This window comes from Pogona vitticeps, chromosome 5 (genome assembly GCF_051106095.1).
Source record: "Pogona vitticeps strain Pit_001003342236 chromosome 5, PviZW2.1, whole genome shotgun sequence".
Taxonomy (NCBI): Eukaryota; Metazoa; Chordata; class Lepidosauria; order Squamata; family Agamidae; genus Pogona; species Pogona vitticeps.
Window position 1 is genome coordinate 632,847 of NC_135787.1, and position 17,022 is coordinate 649,868.

At 48.7% G+C, this 17,022-nt stretch overlaps 1 protein-coding gene across 10 annotated transcripts in view; it reads left to right on the top strand.

The window, feature by feature from the left end:
• DCTN1 (dynactin subunit 1) overlaps positions 1-17,022 on the top strand; it is a 66,449-nt gene that overhangs the window by 6,886 nt on the left and 42,541 nt on the right. For 7 of the 10 annotated variants that reach the window (XM_073002208.2, XM_073002210.2, XM_073002209.2 and 4 more), the window contains exons 1-3: positions 5,249-6,069; positions 14,971-15,219; positions 16,578-16,656. In XM_073002208.2, coding sequence (XP_072858309.2) covers positions 6,037-6,069; positions 14,971-15,219; positions 16,578-16,656 — 361 coding nt within the window. In that variant the 5' untranslated portion in view covers positions 5,249-6,036. Of the gene's footprint in view, positions 1-12; positions 5,171-5,248; positions 6,070-14,970; positions 15,220-16,577; positions 16,657-17,022 lie in introns of those variants that run through there. The other 3 variants (XM_073002213.2, XM_073002214.2, XM_078394412.1) reach the window with 2 other exon arrangements.

Here is a 17,022-nt window from a genome sequence, read left to right on the forward strand (position 1 = left end):
TCCAACAACATGGGGAGGCTTACAAGTTCCTGACCTCTCTCATAGGAGCTTGTGGGAGGCATTCCTGCCACCTCGCATTTGTTTCCACCCAAGTGAACTGCACCTCATGGCAGGAGGAGAGAAGGCCCTATCCTCTGAGTGGCTGAGGTGCCCTTGGAGTGACTGCAGGGTATGCCAGGATGAAAGGAAGCACGTGTGGAACCGTCCCTCCCCCTCCGATCCCCCAATTCTGTCAGGCTTAGTTGAACCCTGCACTTTTGATCCCCAGTTATGAGAAGGTTGTGTAATGACTCTGGAGAGTTGGCTCTTCCACCTGAGAAGCAGAGCTTCTTGGTTGCAGCTCTGGCGTTCTGCTCCGCATCAGCCTGCCTGCCCAAGACCCGTGTAACTAGACAGGTCTCTGGCTGCTGGGAGGAGACCACAACGAAGAGCCAGCCTAACTTCCCAGAGCAAGGATCTCCAAAGCCTGGTTACATGCACCCCAAAACCTGCTCCCTGCAGCCCTACCAAATGGGATGGAGAAGACAGCATTCCCTGAAGGCCTTAAACCCCACAATGGTCTTGGTGGGCATTTGGGTTGTATGGAACACACACACAAACACACACACACACACATTACAAGGGAGTTACATGTTTAGTAGTTATGATTCTTGTTAAGAACAATGCCCATTCATTCTAGACAAGCTGCCACTTCTGAATCCTTTTCCAAGCCACTACTTGCTAAGGCGTCTATCACTGGTGCCAGATCTACTTAAAAAGAGAAAAGCACAGCATAACATTTCTACATTTCTATTTTAAGGCAGTCACTCTGTTTCTTTCATTGTTTGCATCAAAGAACTGTTTATATAAAGTGGCCAAGCTACCTTGCTTATTGAGTAGAAACTGAGGTTTGATCCCATATGAAGTGGTTTGTTAGTGCTGAAGCGTTTCTGCAAAGAGTGAGAAGTGTGGAGCTACTTGACAAGAGCAAATACAAAATTACTAAATTCAGCATACTTGGGGTAAGGATTTGAAGTCTTACCTTTCACACCTGCCTCTAGTGCAATCTTGTTTAATTTTTTCATAGGGGTGAGAAAGTGAACAGCAACAGTTGCTCGTGAAGATAGAGATAAAATGTTCACATTGGCCGTATTTTCCAGCAACTGGACTTTGGAGTATAACTGTTGTCCCTGGGAATTCTTTGTTCCACCGTTGCCAGGACAGTGGAATCGCTAGTCAAATCTCAAAAATTCCTCCTTGTATGGAGATAATAAGCACACAGGCTCTTTCATAATCACTGTGTCTCTTCCCAAGTTAGCCTGCAAGTTCCAGTTTCCTTGTTTGGTATTTGGTGTGTCCTATTGTTTGGCATGCTGTGGTGAAAAGCTGCTTAAAATGAAGGATGTTTGGATGTGTGAAAGAGTGATAGAGCTGTACGTCCTTCTTCAGGACCAGGTTCCCCCTCCAGTGGTATCTGGACAGAAGATTCCCCCCCCCCCCCGGCCTGTAAAAGACTCTCGCAACCAGAGTCTTTCAGTGACCTTCTTGACACTGTAACCAAGCATTCTTTTGGTGAGGTTTAATAAGAATTCAACACCTTTTAATATTCTTTATTCTTTCTTCCATTGGCAATGGGTCAGCATGAGTCTCACATTCTGGTGAGAAGGGGGGCATTGTGCTATTCCTAGCATGAGAACATTTTTCTCCATAACCAAGGATTGTGAAGCCTGGTTCCTGATGCTCTGGGATGAATAGGACACTCGCTTGAGCTCTGTCCCCAGGAAATCTTTGCCCCAGCCTTGGAAATGCTGAAGAGAGTCTCTAGTCTTTTCAGAGTGCTGGGCTCATCTGTGGTGGGCTTTCATTCCTATCAGGATGAGACCCTGAGCCCTGGAGGGATGCTTAGTTTGAGATTTTTTCCCCTCTTTTCTCCTTTCCAGGCATTATCTGGTTTTATTGCTGCCTTTTGAGAGGGTCCAGCATGACTGCCTCTGCCTGCAGCAGAAGTCCCCTGGAAGGAGGCTGGCTGGGCGTTGCAGCACCTTGGAGAGCTCCTACCACCCAGGCCACCTTCCAGTGAGGCTGGCATTTGCTCATCTCTCCAGAACCTCATGTTGGGTTTACTGCTTGCCCTACTGTAGAGGGTAGATTGTGAAGGTCTCAGTGCTAAAGCTGGGCTTGGGAAAAAGAGACACAGTTGTGGGTTTTGGTTTGAGACTCTCTGGGTTGGGGATGTCTGGCATCTTAGGCTCTGGGCCTCTCCTTCTACCGTGGTGCCCTGGGTCTGGTCCTCCTCAGCTGGCAGTTCAGGTTGCAGGATCCAAGCCTGCTGAAACCTGGGTTCCCTGTAGAATTATAGAGGTGGGATGGAGGGAGTGACTTTCTGTTCCCGTCTTCTCCCTTAAGTGTTCCTCAAACTTTGTAACTTTTTTTGTGAAATGCCATCAATTCAACAGCTTCAGCACCTGCCCCAGGGAGACAGAACCTTTTGTGCTTGATGTATTCTCTTGTGTGGGTCTCACTGTGCCCCTGAGGTGGGTGAGTGGAAATCGTTTTTTCCCTTTTTTGCGGGGGGGGGGATGTTATAGTTGAATTTGCATTGTGTCTTCTGATGTTTTATTCATCTCTGTAGCAGAATGGTCAAAAGAGCAAAAGATGAAGTTGACAAGAATATTGATGTATCAAAAAAGACTGAAGTGGGAGATAGTGCCATAGAGATGGGTATGAACCACTGGTTGGCAGTTTGGCGCGGTTCGTTTTCCAGCCAAATATCTGACCCTCCAGTGGGAACTCCCCTCGTGCTAACATAATCACAGTTCTATAGTCCAGCTACAGATGCTGAAAAAAAATGAAAGCTTTTGTGAAAATATCTAGGATGAAATTGATCACACACCAAAACAGGTTGTGCTGATAATACAGGGTGACAGGAACTCATGTGTAGGAAATAAAACAGAACCAAAAAGTGCTGTAGAATTTGCCATAGGAGTCCGAAACAAAGTGTGAGAGCGACTCAGAGAATTCTGTGAAGTTAGCATTTGTGTCTTGCAAATGCATGCTTCAGATATCCTGACAGACAGTTGTGTGCATGGATGTTGCCAGATGGTCAATGAAATAAAAGGTATAACTGGAAGCAAAAGGTGAAAACTGTTCTTTCTTGGGGTGGGGGTGGGGAAACAAGTGTAGGAACCCGCTATAGTGCAGAGTACATGAATTGTTAAAACATTAAAACAAAGCTGAAAAAAAATATATAAAGCAATTATCGTGCAAAAAGGTTAATTAGATGCCACATCTGAAGATTTCAAAGATTATTTAAAGAACAGATTTACTGACTGTGAACCAGAATCGTGGATTGAAAACAAGAGATATTATCAGGAAAAATGTGAGAACACTGTTCTAGCAAAAGAAAAGAGAAAGGAAAATGAGATTTCTTCTTTAAGACTGAAGAAAGCAAAGGAAAATGTAAACTAAGATTACAGTGCTGAAGCACCAACAGAAGAGTCTCTTGTCTGCTCAGGATAAAATAAAGAGAACATAGAAACAGTATAGTGAATAATTGTGCAAAAAAAAGATGCAGGGATGATAGATTTCATTAAAGAAAAATCCTTCGATGAAGAATGCATAGTTTTAGAAAGCAAAGGGACAGCTGTTCTCAAAACATTTGGAAGAAATGAATTGCCACTAATTGACAGGACATCAACAGAGTTATTTTAGAATCTATTGAATTTCTAACAAGAATATGCCAACAAATTTGGAAAACAAAGGAATGCGCCACAGAGTGGAAACATTTACTATATATTACAATATGATCTCCAAGAAAGGAGCCACTGAAGAATGCAGTAACTATAAGACAATTGCATTCTGTTTTCATGTAAGCAAAGTGACATTCAAGATTGTGCAACAAATCTTTTAAAATATACAGAATGAGAAATGTTGTTGTTTAGACTTATACACCACCCCATAGTGCTAAAGCACTTTCTGTATGGTTTACAACATAATTATACAAGGAACACTTTGCCGCCAATGAGGTGGGTACTCATTTTACTGACCCCAGAAGGATGGAAGGCTGAGTCAACCTTGAACTAGCTACCTGAACCCATTGGGATGAAACTCAGGTTGTGAGCAGAAGGTTTACTGCAGGACTGCAGTTTAACCACTGTGCCGTGGGGCTCATGATATCCAGATGTTCCAACTGGATTCAGAAAAGGAAGAGACAATAAAGGTCATATTGCAAATTCTGGTTGACTACCAAAGTCTACTAAAAAGATTCAGAAGAAAATTAGCCAGTAATGATTTATAGCTTAAAGTGAAGCCTTTGACTATGTAGATAATGAAAAGCTATAGATTGTTCTAAAAGAAATGGATGCACAACAGCATTTGATAGTTCTGGATGTGAAAGTTAGACAGTGAAGAAAGCAAAGGGGGGGGGAGGCTGTCTTTGAAATGTTGTTGGAGGGAGAGCTTTATGGACACTGTAGACCTCTTTTGCATGAAGGCAAGCCTAAATTCTTGGCAGATAGTAAAATAGCTAAAATGGGGTTGTCATACTTGCTGTTAAAGACCAACAGTGCTGGGAGGAGTTAAAGGCACAAGAGAAAGAGGAAGGCCATATAGCGTGAGATGCCTTAACTCAGTGAAGCAAGCTGTAGCCTTTAATTTACAAGACCTGATCAAGTTATGAATTCATAGTATTGCCATAATATGGAAGCAGCTTGGCAGCATGTAACAGCAACACATGCAGACCAAAATAAACTTTCCACTGATGTTTCCCCCCCTAAAGCCAGCAGTGACGAGAGCAGTGTTTAGTAGCAACTAGAGAATTGGAAGGGGACTTGCGGGATCTTGGTTTGAAATGCCATGGCCACCTTAGGCTGATCATATTCTTATCTCACAGGATTGATAGCACAGAGGAGGATAAGAGGAAGCAGTGGTAGAGCCGAGGTTTGAAGAGTCATTTAAAAAAGGAAGCAAGTGGGAAGTGGGTCTACCTATGGAGTGAGAGGATGGGGGTGGTGGATGCTATTTCCAGCCTCGGGAACTGGATGGCAGAAGGCTTGGGGGTGGGACTAGAGAAGGCTGCAAAGAGACCGCGTAGAAGAGGGGTTTTCAGCAGTCGTCTGGACTATTGCCTGAGTAGGAATTTATGCCAACCTCCTGAGGAGATGTTCTAGAGGCGTCTCACTGATGGTAGAGGGTAGGTCTGGTGGGATCTCTTGACCCTTTGAAGGTGCTTAGATAATCCTGGGGGTGATTCCTCTGATCTGGGAGGCCTGTGTCTGAGAAATGAGTGTGGTGCAGCCTCCCGGGAGGGATCTGCTAGTTTTTCCCCAGTCTAGAAGCAGGCGAGGATTCTAGTTCAGGCCAAATCTCTCTTGTTCCTCAGCTTTTGTCTGCCACCTGCTATGTGTGGTTATGTCAGGATGCTGAATTTCACAAGGGGCCTTGTCAGCCTGCCTGCCTGAGTTCTGGCAGGGAGTCTTGGCTGATGGATGCTGCGTGGCAGGCAGAATGCGAGATGATGGACCTGAGCAGATATTTGGTGTTTTCCAGGCCATTCTGAACAGAGAGGTTCACAGCTTTAGAGCCTTAGCTTATGACTTGGGCCTAAGCTGCTCCTTGCTCCACGTTCTTGAAGGTCCTCAAGGCTTCTGCTCTGCCCTGCAAAGCATCCTCTTTCAGAGCCAAGCGGTCTAGCATTAGGACCCAGTGGGCTGCCAAAATCTGTGACAAGAGTGTGGAGCAGCACTAGCGCAGAGTCAGTCTTCCTTCTCTCCATCAGCTGGGCAGGATTTGTGTCTGTTGGCAGCTTAGAGACGCCTCTGCCTTTCTCTCTCTCTCCCTCTCAGCGAAAGGGCTTGTCTTCCTCTGCTGCCGCTGCTGCTGCTTCCCCTGGGTGACTGGCCAGAGGAGCCAGTGGCTCTCCTGGGTGCCAGAGGGATGCTCACCCCCTCTGCAACCAAGGAAGGAGCAGGAGCCTCCCTGGCTTGCGCTTCACTATGAGCTAAATGCAGCCTTTTCAGAAAGAATAAAAAAAAAAAAAAAGGGAGGAGAAGCGCCAGCATGGCCCAGACCAAGAGGCACACGTTGAGCCGGGTAAGTGTCAACCAGGGAGTGACCAGCTAGCTCCCATGTGCAGTGGAGGTGGCCAGAGCCTCGGTAGCTACAGGGTCTCCCAATGCAATCTGTTGCAAGAGAAGCAGGCTGTCAGATGTGGTGGGGCAGCAAAGAGAGAGAGAGAGAGAGAGAGAGAGAGAAAGGGAAAAGAGAAATCATGTTTTGTCAGCGAGTCCCTCGCCTCCATGTCTTGTAGGGGAAGAGAGGCTGTGGGCTGGGCTGGTTTGACTGAGTGCCTGTGCTAGCCAAGCCCTTTAGGCTGAGATTAGTCGCAGCTATTTCTTGGTAATTACTGCTGATAGTGTAATGAGGTGTTTGCCTGGCCTCTTGTAATGGTGCATTTTCCTGTCCCTTTGCTGTCTTCCCAGAGCAGCCACTCCGCCCCTCACACTCAGAAGAAGCTGGAGTGGTTTGCGGGAGGCCTGTAAGAGCCCAGATGCCTCCTGTATTGCAGGTATTTGGGCACCCACGGTACCCTTATCAGCAGAGCCAGGATCTGGCCTCCCAAGGGAGCCTTTTCTCTAGAGTGCTGGAGGTCATTTTGTTGGTGTCATCCTTCCTTAGCACTTCCCGGGAGAATGGCTGAGATTCTCGATGTTGGCCTATCTGTTGCTTGAACAAGAGTGTTTTGGGTAGCTTGAGAGGGCTGAGTGGCTGTGGCTGTCTCTCGTAAACCTTGGAAGCAGCTTTCTGAGATGACCTCTTAAGTTGCCCCTTGAAGGAAGCCCCTGCCCTCTTCTCTTTCTTGTGGCTGCTTCTCACGGTCGCTTTGCTGACAGACAGACAGACAGGCCGGCCTGTGCTCTAGTTTCTCTGTCCTTACCCTGGCTGGTTTCAGCAGATGCCTCCGGGGCAGTTGGAATGGTTGCTTTTGGAGCTCAGCTGATAATCAGAAGGTTTGTTGGGAGGCTTGGCTGTCTTTGTCCTCAGCTCATAGGCTTCAGGGCTGTGTCTTTGTAGGGGTCCACATGCTGTGTCTGCCTCCGCCTTGCCCTTAGGGCCCTGGAGGCAGCAGAAGTGTAGTCCAGTAGTGCTTTGCTTCTCTTAAACTGGCTGCTTGCGAAGGGAGGTGGCTATGGGCCGGATCCGTCAAGGCTGTTCTTTCATTCTCACAAGTACGGCCACACGGGTATGTGTCAGTTGCCTGGACTTCGGATGCTGTTGTAGTCTCCAGGTTCTTTGTGCCTCCTACAGGCCTCAGCTTAATGGGCCAGTGGCCAGAGACCTGGTCTGTTGTGGGGTGATCCAGAGGTGTATGCAGGGTCTTACCAAGCATAGTAGGCATCCTTCAGTCTCGAAAGACTATGGTAGCGTGCTCTGTATGGAGGACTTGGAACAGCGTCTAGTGTGGCTGAGGAGGCCAATTCGAGAGTTACAATCTCTTCCACACTGAACCCGTGTTGTTTCGACGCTGTATGCGAAGCTGGAGTGTCCTCTCCAGAGCACGAAGCCTGGGTAAAATAATATGGAGGATAGGCTGTTACCCAAGCAGCAAATCCCCCCTCTCCACGTCGCTGAAATGGTCCAGTGGAAAGGCAAGAGCCAATACAACTGGTTCCAGCAACGTCGCAGGAGTTGGCAGAATGAAAGAAAATGCCTCCGGGACTCCGGCTCCGGATTTTGCCTCGAGGTTATCTCCTGAAGCCCTTTCCATTAGTGGAAAGGGCTTACCAAGCAGACCCCTGTGAATGTAGAGGCCTGGAGTGTGAGTGTGAGCAGGTGGGTTCACAAGGAAGGGCCCTACCTTGACGGTAAAGCATGCGGGTGGAAAGGCCCTCTGTTCAGCCACTGTTGGCCTCTCTTGGTAGAGCTGGGCAGGGCCCTTTTGTGGAGCCTTGGAGAGCTGTGATGGCTGCCATTCAGTGCAGGTCGTGCTGAGTTCGCTGGACCGTTAGTCTGGCTCAGACGAAGTCAGCTCTCCACCCTGGACGGGCCTTGCTTGTGTTTGTGAGATTCGTAGGCAGAACGGCAGATAAAGGCATGGTGAGGTGACGGCAGAGGGCCGGTGGAGAAGTGAAGGCAGCGGCCGCCGCCTTTTGATCAAGAAGGGCCCTGGCTTTCATATGGCCTAGTGGGGTTCGCCTGGTGTATCAGGGGGCCCTCGTGGCTTCATAGATGACACGGAAGAGGGTGAAATTGTGGTGGGTGGAGAATCTGAGCGGTTTTGCCAGCCTTAAGTAGGTCTGCTTAGATCAGGAAGGAAGTCCTGCTTTTCCACTGGAGTAGCCCTTTGGGAGCCTGTGGCATTTCTCTTTACACCTTTGCAGCAGAAGGTGGCTTGACTGGTTGGCTTGACTTGTCTGAAGCAATCCGGGTTTGCCGTTCTGCACCAGCTCTCAAGTTTGGATTGTATAGCTGAGATTGGTCCAAAACCAGTCACCAGCTCCCATAGAAACAAGCTTGGTCCAACAGCTCCCCTGCTGATTGGCCATAATGGGGCTTGTTTGTGTTTGTGTGGGCTGCCAGTGTTCCGGTCCTCTCCTGTGCTCTGGATTTTGCCCTGTGCTCTGCTGTGTTAATTGAGGCCACTTGCTCCCCTGTTCACTTCCCTGCAGCTGTCCTGTTGGGATCACCACCCTGTCCTTTCCTCAGGCTGCTTCACTTCCCTGTTTCTAAACAGAAGCCAGACAGACGGCCTTGCCCTTCACCAGTCGGTGGGTTCCCGTCAGGCACAGTATTGTTCCCCTCCAGTCAGAGAACGGCCGCCCATCCTCTTTGCTGCTGAGATTGCCTTTGATGAGCCGGCAGCCACCCCCATTCTGCTGTCACTGGGTGCGGAGTTGGTTATTAATCCTGAAGCGGTCTCCTTGGTGGAGGAGGAAGGGTGGCAACCCTCTGTGAGGTGGCTGGTGGTCACAGAGCATTACGGGCCCAAGTGGGTGAACTTCTTTTCAGTCAGGCCAGTGCGTCCTCCTCCTCCTCCCTCTTCCTCTCCTCCCTCTTCCCCTCCCTCTTCCTTCCTCTTCCTCTTCTCCTTCTTCCTCATCTCCTCCTCCTCCTCTCCTCCTCCCTCTTCCTCTCCTCCTCCTCCTCCCTCTTTCTCTCCTCCCTCTTCCTCCTCCACCTCTTTCTCCTCCTCATCTTCCAGATCAGTCCACCCATGATTTAAACGGAAGGCTCAAAGGTCCTTGACGCCTGTGCTTCTGGCGGGGTGGTGGGTGGTGGGGTGGGCCACACAGTGGGCTGTGTTATCGAAGGGTGATCTGAAGCATATTATGTTCTGTGCTGTGCAGTGGCAGCCAGAGGAGGCCCCAAATAGCATTTTCTCTTCTAGCTGTTCTTTGAGTTCTTGTGGCTTCAAAAATGAAGTGCCTGCTTTCATACATAGTGTACGTGTGAAAGGATGCAGAAAGATTGGGCAGCGACATTGAAGGAGATCACAGAAATTAGGGGTTTAAATATACAAATGTATCCAAGGATTGCCCTGCTAAACGTGTTTAGTAATACTGTACAGCAGTGGTCCCCAACCTTGGGCCTCCAGATGTTCTTGGACTACAACTCCCAGAAGCCTTCACCACCACCTCTGCTGGCCAGGATTTCTGGGAGTTGAAGTCCAAGAACATCTGGGGGCCCAAGGTTGGGGACCACTGCTGTATAGTACAAATACAGTATAGACTGGGGGGGGGGAGGGGAAATAATTACTTATTATGGTAACTGTTGCAAGATTGATATCTGCAAGCAATTGGAAGAGTAACAATCAGTTTACGATGGAGAAACAGTATGAAGAAATGTAGATCACTATTAATGATAAACTAACACGTGAATTAAAAGTTAGGAAAGGAATATAAGAAGTAAATTATTTTAAAGATATCTGAAATGTACTGTATTTTAGAACACGTGTTTGGGAAAAGCAAAGCAAATATTCCAGGGCAATATTTTCTTTATTTTTGGAGAGAAACAGGGCATAATCTATGAAGGAAAAAGCTTTTACTATTATCACGGGGGTGGAGGGGTGCCATTGATGTTCATTGTATTATGTATCCTGAGTTTAAAATATATGTATTTTTTCTTGCTTATACAATGTTTGTATTTTCTGTAATTACAGTGGTGCCTCACTTTACGATTGCCCCACATTATGACGAATCCGCATTACGATGATCTTTTTGCGATCGCAATTGCAATCGCAAAACGATGGTCTAAAGGGGGAATTTCGCTTTGTGATGATCAGTTCCCTGCTTCGGGAACCGATTCTTAGCAAAACGATGATTTCCCAACAGCTGATCGGCGGTTTCAAAATGGCTGCCGGGTAAATAAAATGGCTCCCCGCTGTGTTTAGGGACGGATTCCTCGCTATACAGGCAGCGAAAATGGCCGCCGTATGGAGAATCTTCGCTGGACTGTGAGTTTTAAGCCCATTGGAACGCATTGAAAGGTTTTCAATGGGTTTCAATGGGTTTTTTATTTTCACTTTACGATGTTTTCGTTTAACTGTGATTTTCCTGGAACAGATTATCACCGTTAAGTGAGGCACCACTGTATTTGTGTGTGTCTGTGTCTGTGTCTGTGTCTGTGTGTGTTATACATATATCTGGATCCGGAGAGTGAGGAGAGAAAAGAATGAGGGTCATGAGCAAGGTGGTGAGAGCCCATTGTCTTGAAAGGAAGCAGGCGAGACTCAAGTGGCAAGGAAGGCACATGGTTGCTTCCCAAGGCTTTTTGAGCGAAGGGTCTTTCAGCAGCAGAGACAAAAGCATGCTTGCTTCTGAGAGGTTAAGGTGACTGGTGTGCTTGAGGAAGGGTCTGCTCAGACAGCTCTGGAGAATGAAATCCCTTCTTCCTTTGAATGGCAGGAGGGAGAGTGAAAGAGTTTGCTTGGCGTAAGGATTCTGCCCGGCCGTGGAAATGGCACAGGTTATCCCACCCATTCTGCTGATGGCTAGCCTTGAGGTCGCATCCAGTTTTGGGGGCGGGGGTGAGATAATGGAAGGCAAAGTAGGGCCTTGCTAAGAGTGTGATGTGTGGGGTTTGCTTTAGGCTAGCAGAGGCCCAATCTTGCCCGTTATTGGTTTCTCCCTCGCTCAGAGCATTGGCAGACATCGCGTGGTGATCACTGGCAGAGTTCCATAATAGAAATCGACTCTGGAGGTCATCTAGCCGCCCAGCCCCTTCTCAAGGCAGGCTCTGCAGTGTGGGGCACAGCTACTGTGTCCCTGAGAAGTGGCTGCCCAGCCATGGGCTTCTTGGGCCTTTGTGTTCTTCACAGGTATGTCCTGTTAGCCAAAATCCCATCTCCTGTGCAAATCATGTGCCCAACCCTGGCAAAACACAGAGGAGCCGCAATGAAAGTGAGAAGGCTGTTCCCTTTGGTCTCTTTGGAAGGCTTCTGTCTCCCCTGATGCAAAGTGGGGTTTTTTTCCTCCCCTCTGGGATGCTGCCCACTGAAAGACATCCCACACACTCAGAACACGCTCTCCAGCAGACAGGACAGGACAGGTTCGAAATGCAGCAGCATCATTTATGTGGCGTCTTCATAGTCTTTAACACAGTCCAACAGGTCCTTCACGTCTCTTTCTGTGTTGGATGGTGTTATTGTTGCTTTGTGTGAAACAATACCTGTGTATCAATCATCCTTAGTGTGGTTAGAAGTAAAACAACCTGCCTGTGTGTGGAAATGGGTTTCGGTGGTACATCCAGAGTGTTTTTTTATTGCACCGATCTATGCTGGGCAGTTGTGGCCATTCAGCCTGCAAAGTATTTTTGAGTATTCCCCCCCCCCCCCGAATGCTTGGTCACAATGGTTTTTCCATATCACTTTTCTACCCTGCTGGGCTCCCAAGGCCATTTAGGACGCAACTTCCCAGAGTTTTGGTGGTTGTTGCTAGAAGGCCAGTAGCCAGAGATGCACACGAGCAGCTGTTTTCCTTTCCAAGCCACCTGAGTTTCAGGTATTTCCCCCTGGCTCAGTGGTTCAGAACCAACCTGCCCACTTCGCTGCAGAAGGCTCAGCTGATGGGGAGGTGGTTCCCATTTTGGTTGCAGGTGCATCTGCTCCTCCTACAGAGTTCAGTTTTCTCCATTCTGTTTGACTTCTGCATTAGATTCCTCGCAGATAAATTATTATAATCTATTACAGTCAGTCTGTGAAGCCGCCTTTTCATTAAAATGCAATGACAACTTACCATAAATTAAAATACTGTAGCAGTTAGTAATGTTTCGTGGTGGATAGATCAATTCAGGCTAAAATGCCAAAGAGATGAAAACCCTGTAGATCAGCAAGCAGGCGTCCTGCCCAAAGAGAGAGGCCTTTACTCAGCAGGCTCTAAGTAAGCCTGTCCACACCTGGGCCACTGGTGGGAAAGAGAGGAGCACCTCCCTGGCACAAAAGGTCCAAAAGTGGCTTGAGGTGTATCAGTTGTGGTGGCCAACTCTGCACGGTGGCCTCCTTCTTGCAGCCGGGTAGACAGCTTCCATGAGGCGGAGGGACTGCCCTCCCCAAGCCCCCTTTTAGAAAGGATGGCATGTCGTTTCCTCCTCCCAAGTTGCCGGTGGCGGCGTTTGGTTCTGTGTTTGGTGTGTGGAGAGCACTTCTGATGGGTCCCACTCAAGGTCACTTGAGAAAGTCATTAGGCAAGAAGGATCTTTCTCTCTCTCTCTCTCTCTCTCTCTCTCTCTCTCTCTCTCTCTCTCTCTCTCTCTCTGTCAGGATTAGCTTAAAGATGGAGTGGCTCCTTCCCAGCCTCTCAGCCCAGTGCAAGGAGAGACCCTTTGAAGGTGGGTCGGTGTTTTCCTTTTACAACATCCTTCTTGTCTCATGGCTGCAGGCCTCCTCCCTGTCCTGGAGCAGTTGCCTTGTCACCTCAACCAGGTAGCTCTGGGTTCACCCCCAGGCTGAGGAGCAGCAAAAGTCCCTTCCTTCCTTCCTTCCTTCCTTCCTTCCTTCCTTCCTTCCTTCCTTCCTTCCTTCCTTCCTTCCTTCCTTCCTTCCTTCCTTCCTTCCTTCCTTCCTTCCTTCCTTCCTTCCTTCCTTCTCTCTCTCTCTCTCTCTCTCTTCCTTCCTTCCTTCCTTCCCTCCCTCCCTCCCTCCCACCAACCCACCCACCAGTGGAGAGGAGGAAGGCCTGCTCTTCTCATGGACTGGGAGTTTATGCTGCATCTTATCCTGTCTTCCTCCACCCTGTGCTGATTCAGAGGCTCCTGGCCAGAGACTTGTGCTCAAAGGCTGCAGTTGAAGGAGTTAGTTAATTGGTTTTAAAATAGTCTTTTTAAAACCTTTAGTTCCCAGCACAGAATTTGGAAGTGAGCATTTTTCAGTATATTTATATTGCTGTATTTTCATAAGCTTCTAACCAGCTTTTCTGATAATGGTTAGGCTCCCCCCACTCTTCAAAGGTAAAAATAACAGATAATACTGGCCAAAATGTCCAGCTCTTGACAACAACAAAAGAAAAAAATCTTGTGTATCTGGGAAGAGTTTGTGTTTGTAAAACTACTCCTCTCTTGATCCCCTTTTGAGTCAGGTTAGTGCTGTCCTTTCCTGCTTCTCACAGGTTGGCTGTGCCTCCATTTGCCGGTCAGCCCCTCTGTCTTTCAAAGCCCTAAGAAGCAAGAGCGCCAGGGCAGGGTTGCAGCCTTCAGTCAGTGGGTGGAACTTTCTTGTTTTGCCACCTCCCAAAGAAGTATCCCTGGCTGGAAACAAGTAGCTCTAGCCTTCATTGGGTTTTTGAGTATCATTTGAAAACCATTTTTTTTCATGAGTTCTGCACAAGATTTTTTTTTGGCACAGAATCTCTAAAGGTACATATAAGATGCCATCTGGCGCTGTGGCATAGTGTTCAGGCAGAGCCACATTGGCTCCATTCGGTGAGGTCATCTGAGCAGCTTCAGCAAGCAGCCTGGGTGAGTGAGATGAGCTTCAGATGCAAAGGCAGGTGGCTGTTTTGGGACAGGGCATGCAGAGACCATCCTTGGCACCTTTTCATGTCTCCATTTGAAGCTCACCTTCCATCCCCACCAGGCCAGTGTCTGGCTCAGGGGCTGGGCTAATCCTGCACTGTGTTGTGGCATTCTAAAAGGACTGCAAAAATACCAGGTGTGTAGGTAGAGGTGGTCTTCTTTAGAGATGGGGCAGCTGGCAGCCCAACTGGTTAGCACTGCAACACAGTTACAGAGGGCCTTGAAAGGTGATGGTCCTGGTGGTGTGTGTGTGTGATAGCGTTAATTGTTCCAAAAATACAGAGGGAGGCTACTGTTCATCTGATGCACTGATTGATCATGATGAATTTCTGCAGCGGAATAGCAGAGAGGCTTTCAGTTGGACCTGAGTTGCTGGAAGATGGTTGAGTTTCAGCAAGGTAGTTGACAGAGGCTTTTTGTTTTAGTGAATGTGAGTGTCTTTAAGGTGCCCCCCCCCCGTCCCTTGTAGGACTCTTAGTTGTTTGTGCTGGCAGAGCTACCCCTTTGGAAGCTCTTGCAAGCACTTGGTCCTGGAGTCGTCTCGTGTAGTTGGATACCTTTTGCGCCAATCTCTGTACCTTTTCCTGTATCATTCACATCCTTCTTTTGGCCAAAGAATGCTTTTCTGTTACTCTGTGAATTTATACTTCACCCTGGATTTGAATTGCCTAAAGGCTAGGAGCTCTGAAGGTCCTTCAGCTCCAGTATTGTAACCTTCTGCTTGCCTCATGTCCCAGATTATGCCTGCCTGCCTGCCTGCCTAGGAATAAGAATTAGGAAGATGTTGGCCAAATGTTCCAGGAGGGGGTGAGAACACTTCCTGGGACAAAATAGCTCCCTCTGAATGTGTGACAGATACTGCAGTGGTTTCTCCTCTGTGGCATCCAACAGAGGTTTGGGTCTAATTGGAGATGGAGATGCTTTACCACCAAAGTCTAATGTAATGGGCTAATCCTTCCTTTTGTTGTTTTTTTATTGTCTGCCTAGGCGTTGAGCTCCAGTGCCAGGATGAGTGTGGAAGTGAGCGGCAAGCCCCTGAAGGTGGGCTCCAGAGTGGAAGTCATTGGGAAGGGGCATCGTGGGACCGTGGCTTATGTCGGGACCACATTGTTTGCCACTGGAAAGTGGGTTGGAGTCATTCTGGACGAAGCAAAAGGAAAGAATGACGGCACCGTGCAAGGCAGGAGGTACTTCACCTGCGAGGAGAACCACGGCATCTTTGTGAGACAATCACAGGTAAGCTTCCTCTTGGGGAGTCCCCAGAAGGAGAGCCTGGGGAGTGGCTGATGCCATTTAGAGGCTGTGCTGGCATTCCCGTTCTTGAAAGCTCCATTGAGCACATCTGTTGGGAAAGTAGGAGAAGAGGGGAAGATTCATGGGATGTTCCACGCCAGGAAGGCTGGCTTTGGGCTTCTCTGGGGGTCTGCCCCAGTAGTGCTGCTCATAGAGTGGCCATCCCTCTCTTCTTGGCCTGGGCAAATTCACCCTGTGATTTCCCCCCCCCCTTTTTTCCCCTCCACCCATAAAATGTCTTGCTTAAGCATTGAGACCACTGTGGTATAGACTAGAGGGACTGGCAGCCTGTTGGTCAGTCAGTCCATCACCCCTTCCGAGGATGTGAGGTCCGCTGAGGCTTTTGTGGATTCACTCCTCCTTGGGTAATGTTACCTAGTCCTGAAAATGTTGCATGCCAGTTCAGTGAGAAAGCACTTGTCATTTTTGCAGGGACGCTGGTAGGTCGAAGGTCCACTTACGTCGCGGTTGGATCTAGATTTGTACAGAAGGCAACTGTGGCTCCTCAGGCCTTTTGCCAATTACCTTTAGCTGCCTTGGGTCCTTTTGAGGAAGAAGGCAGGGTAAAAATACTCTAAATAAATAAATAAATAAATAAACAGTTGGCAGAACCCAGTGGTGAGGGCTTAAAGGACTTGCTGGAGGCTACCTAGTATCTGGGCAATACCTGTCTGCCCCCAGCAGGTGGCTGTCTTCCCTCCCAAAACATTTACTAATTTAATTGACACACCGTCTGATTAGTGAATGCACACTCCTCTGAGTGGTGTATAGGGTAAGACCTGAGGCACCCCACACGCCGCCACCCCCCGCCCCAGGCTCCACTCCCAGAACACCATGGATGGTTGTTAAATTGCCCGATGGTCTCACAATCCCCACCCTAAGCCCTCGAATGAGTTCCCTTGGGGGGTGTGTCTTTCAGCTGCTAAGGAAGATAAAGGTGTGAGAGAGGGGGTCTTGGTGGGTTTTGTAGAGGATACAAATGCGCTTCTGGCATACATTGACCCCAGAGGTTTTTGTGTGTGTGTGGAGGCACTGATGTGGCTTTTCTTTGGAGCGCTGCTGTTCACCGTGGCAGGAGCCGGACTCAGTTCCAGAGTGTGTGTGGGGGAACCTGCCTGTGGGCCCCATGGAGCCTCGCCAGGCCGTGGGTTTGCACCCTTCATGCACCAGGATGGAGATGTTTCCTGTTTGGTGGGGGCAGAACTGCTGAAGGAGGAGCAAGAGCTACAAGGAAGGCCTCCAGGGGGAAAGTCTTGTTTTTTAGTTCAGGTGAAAAAAACACTCTCTTCCATTTGATTCAGATCCAGGTTTTTGAGGATGGAGCAGATACAACGTCCCCCGAAACCCCCGAATCTTCCACTTCGAAGGTGCCCAAAAGAGGTAGGGTGCTCTGATTCTTTGTCCTGCGTGGTTCCCTTCCTTGAAAGCCCTTTGGCCAGGTGGGGGCCTGGCTTCTGTTCTGCGAGTTGGACTCTGGGAGGGCTGTCTCTGGCCAAGGCGGGAGAGGGGCAGGGGGGCTCTGAGGAGGCCCCCCAGGGCCACTGCGGCAGCTCCCCTTCCAGGGACTTTCTCTGTTAGGCCTGCAGGCACTGCTGCTCACTTTACCTCTAGCAGCCTTTAAAGATCACAGCCTAGCGGGGCAGGAGAAGAAGAAGAAGAAAGGATCTCTCTCCCCCCACCACCCCCTTTTGCTGTGGTGTGAACTGATGTGTCCGGGGCCAGGGTGATGGTTTGCCTTGTTCCAGA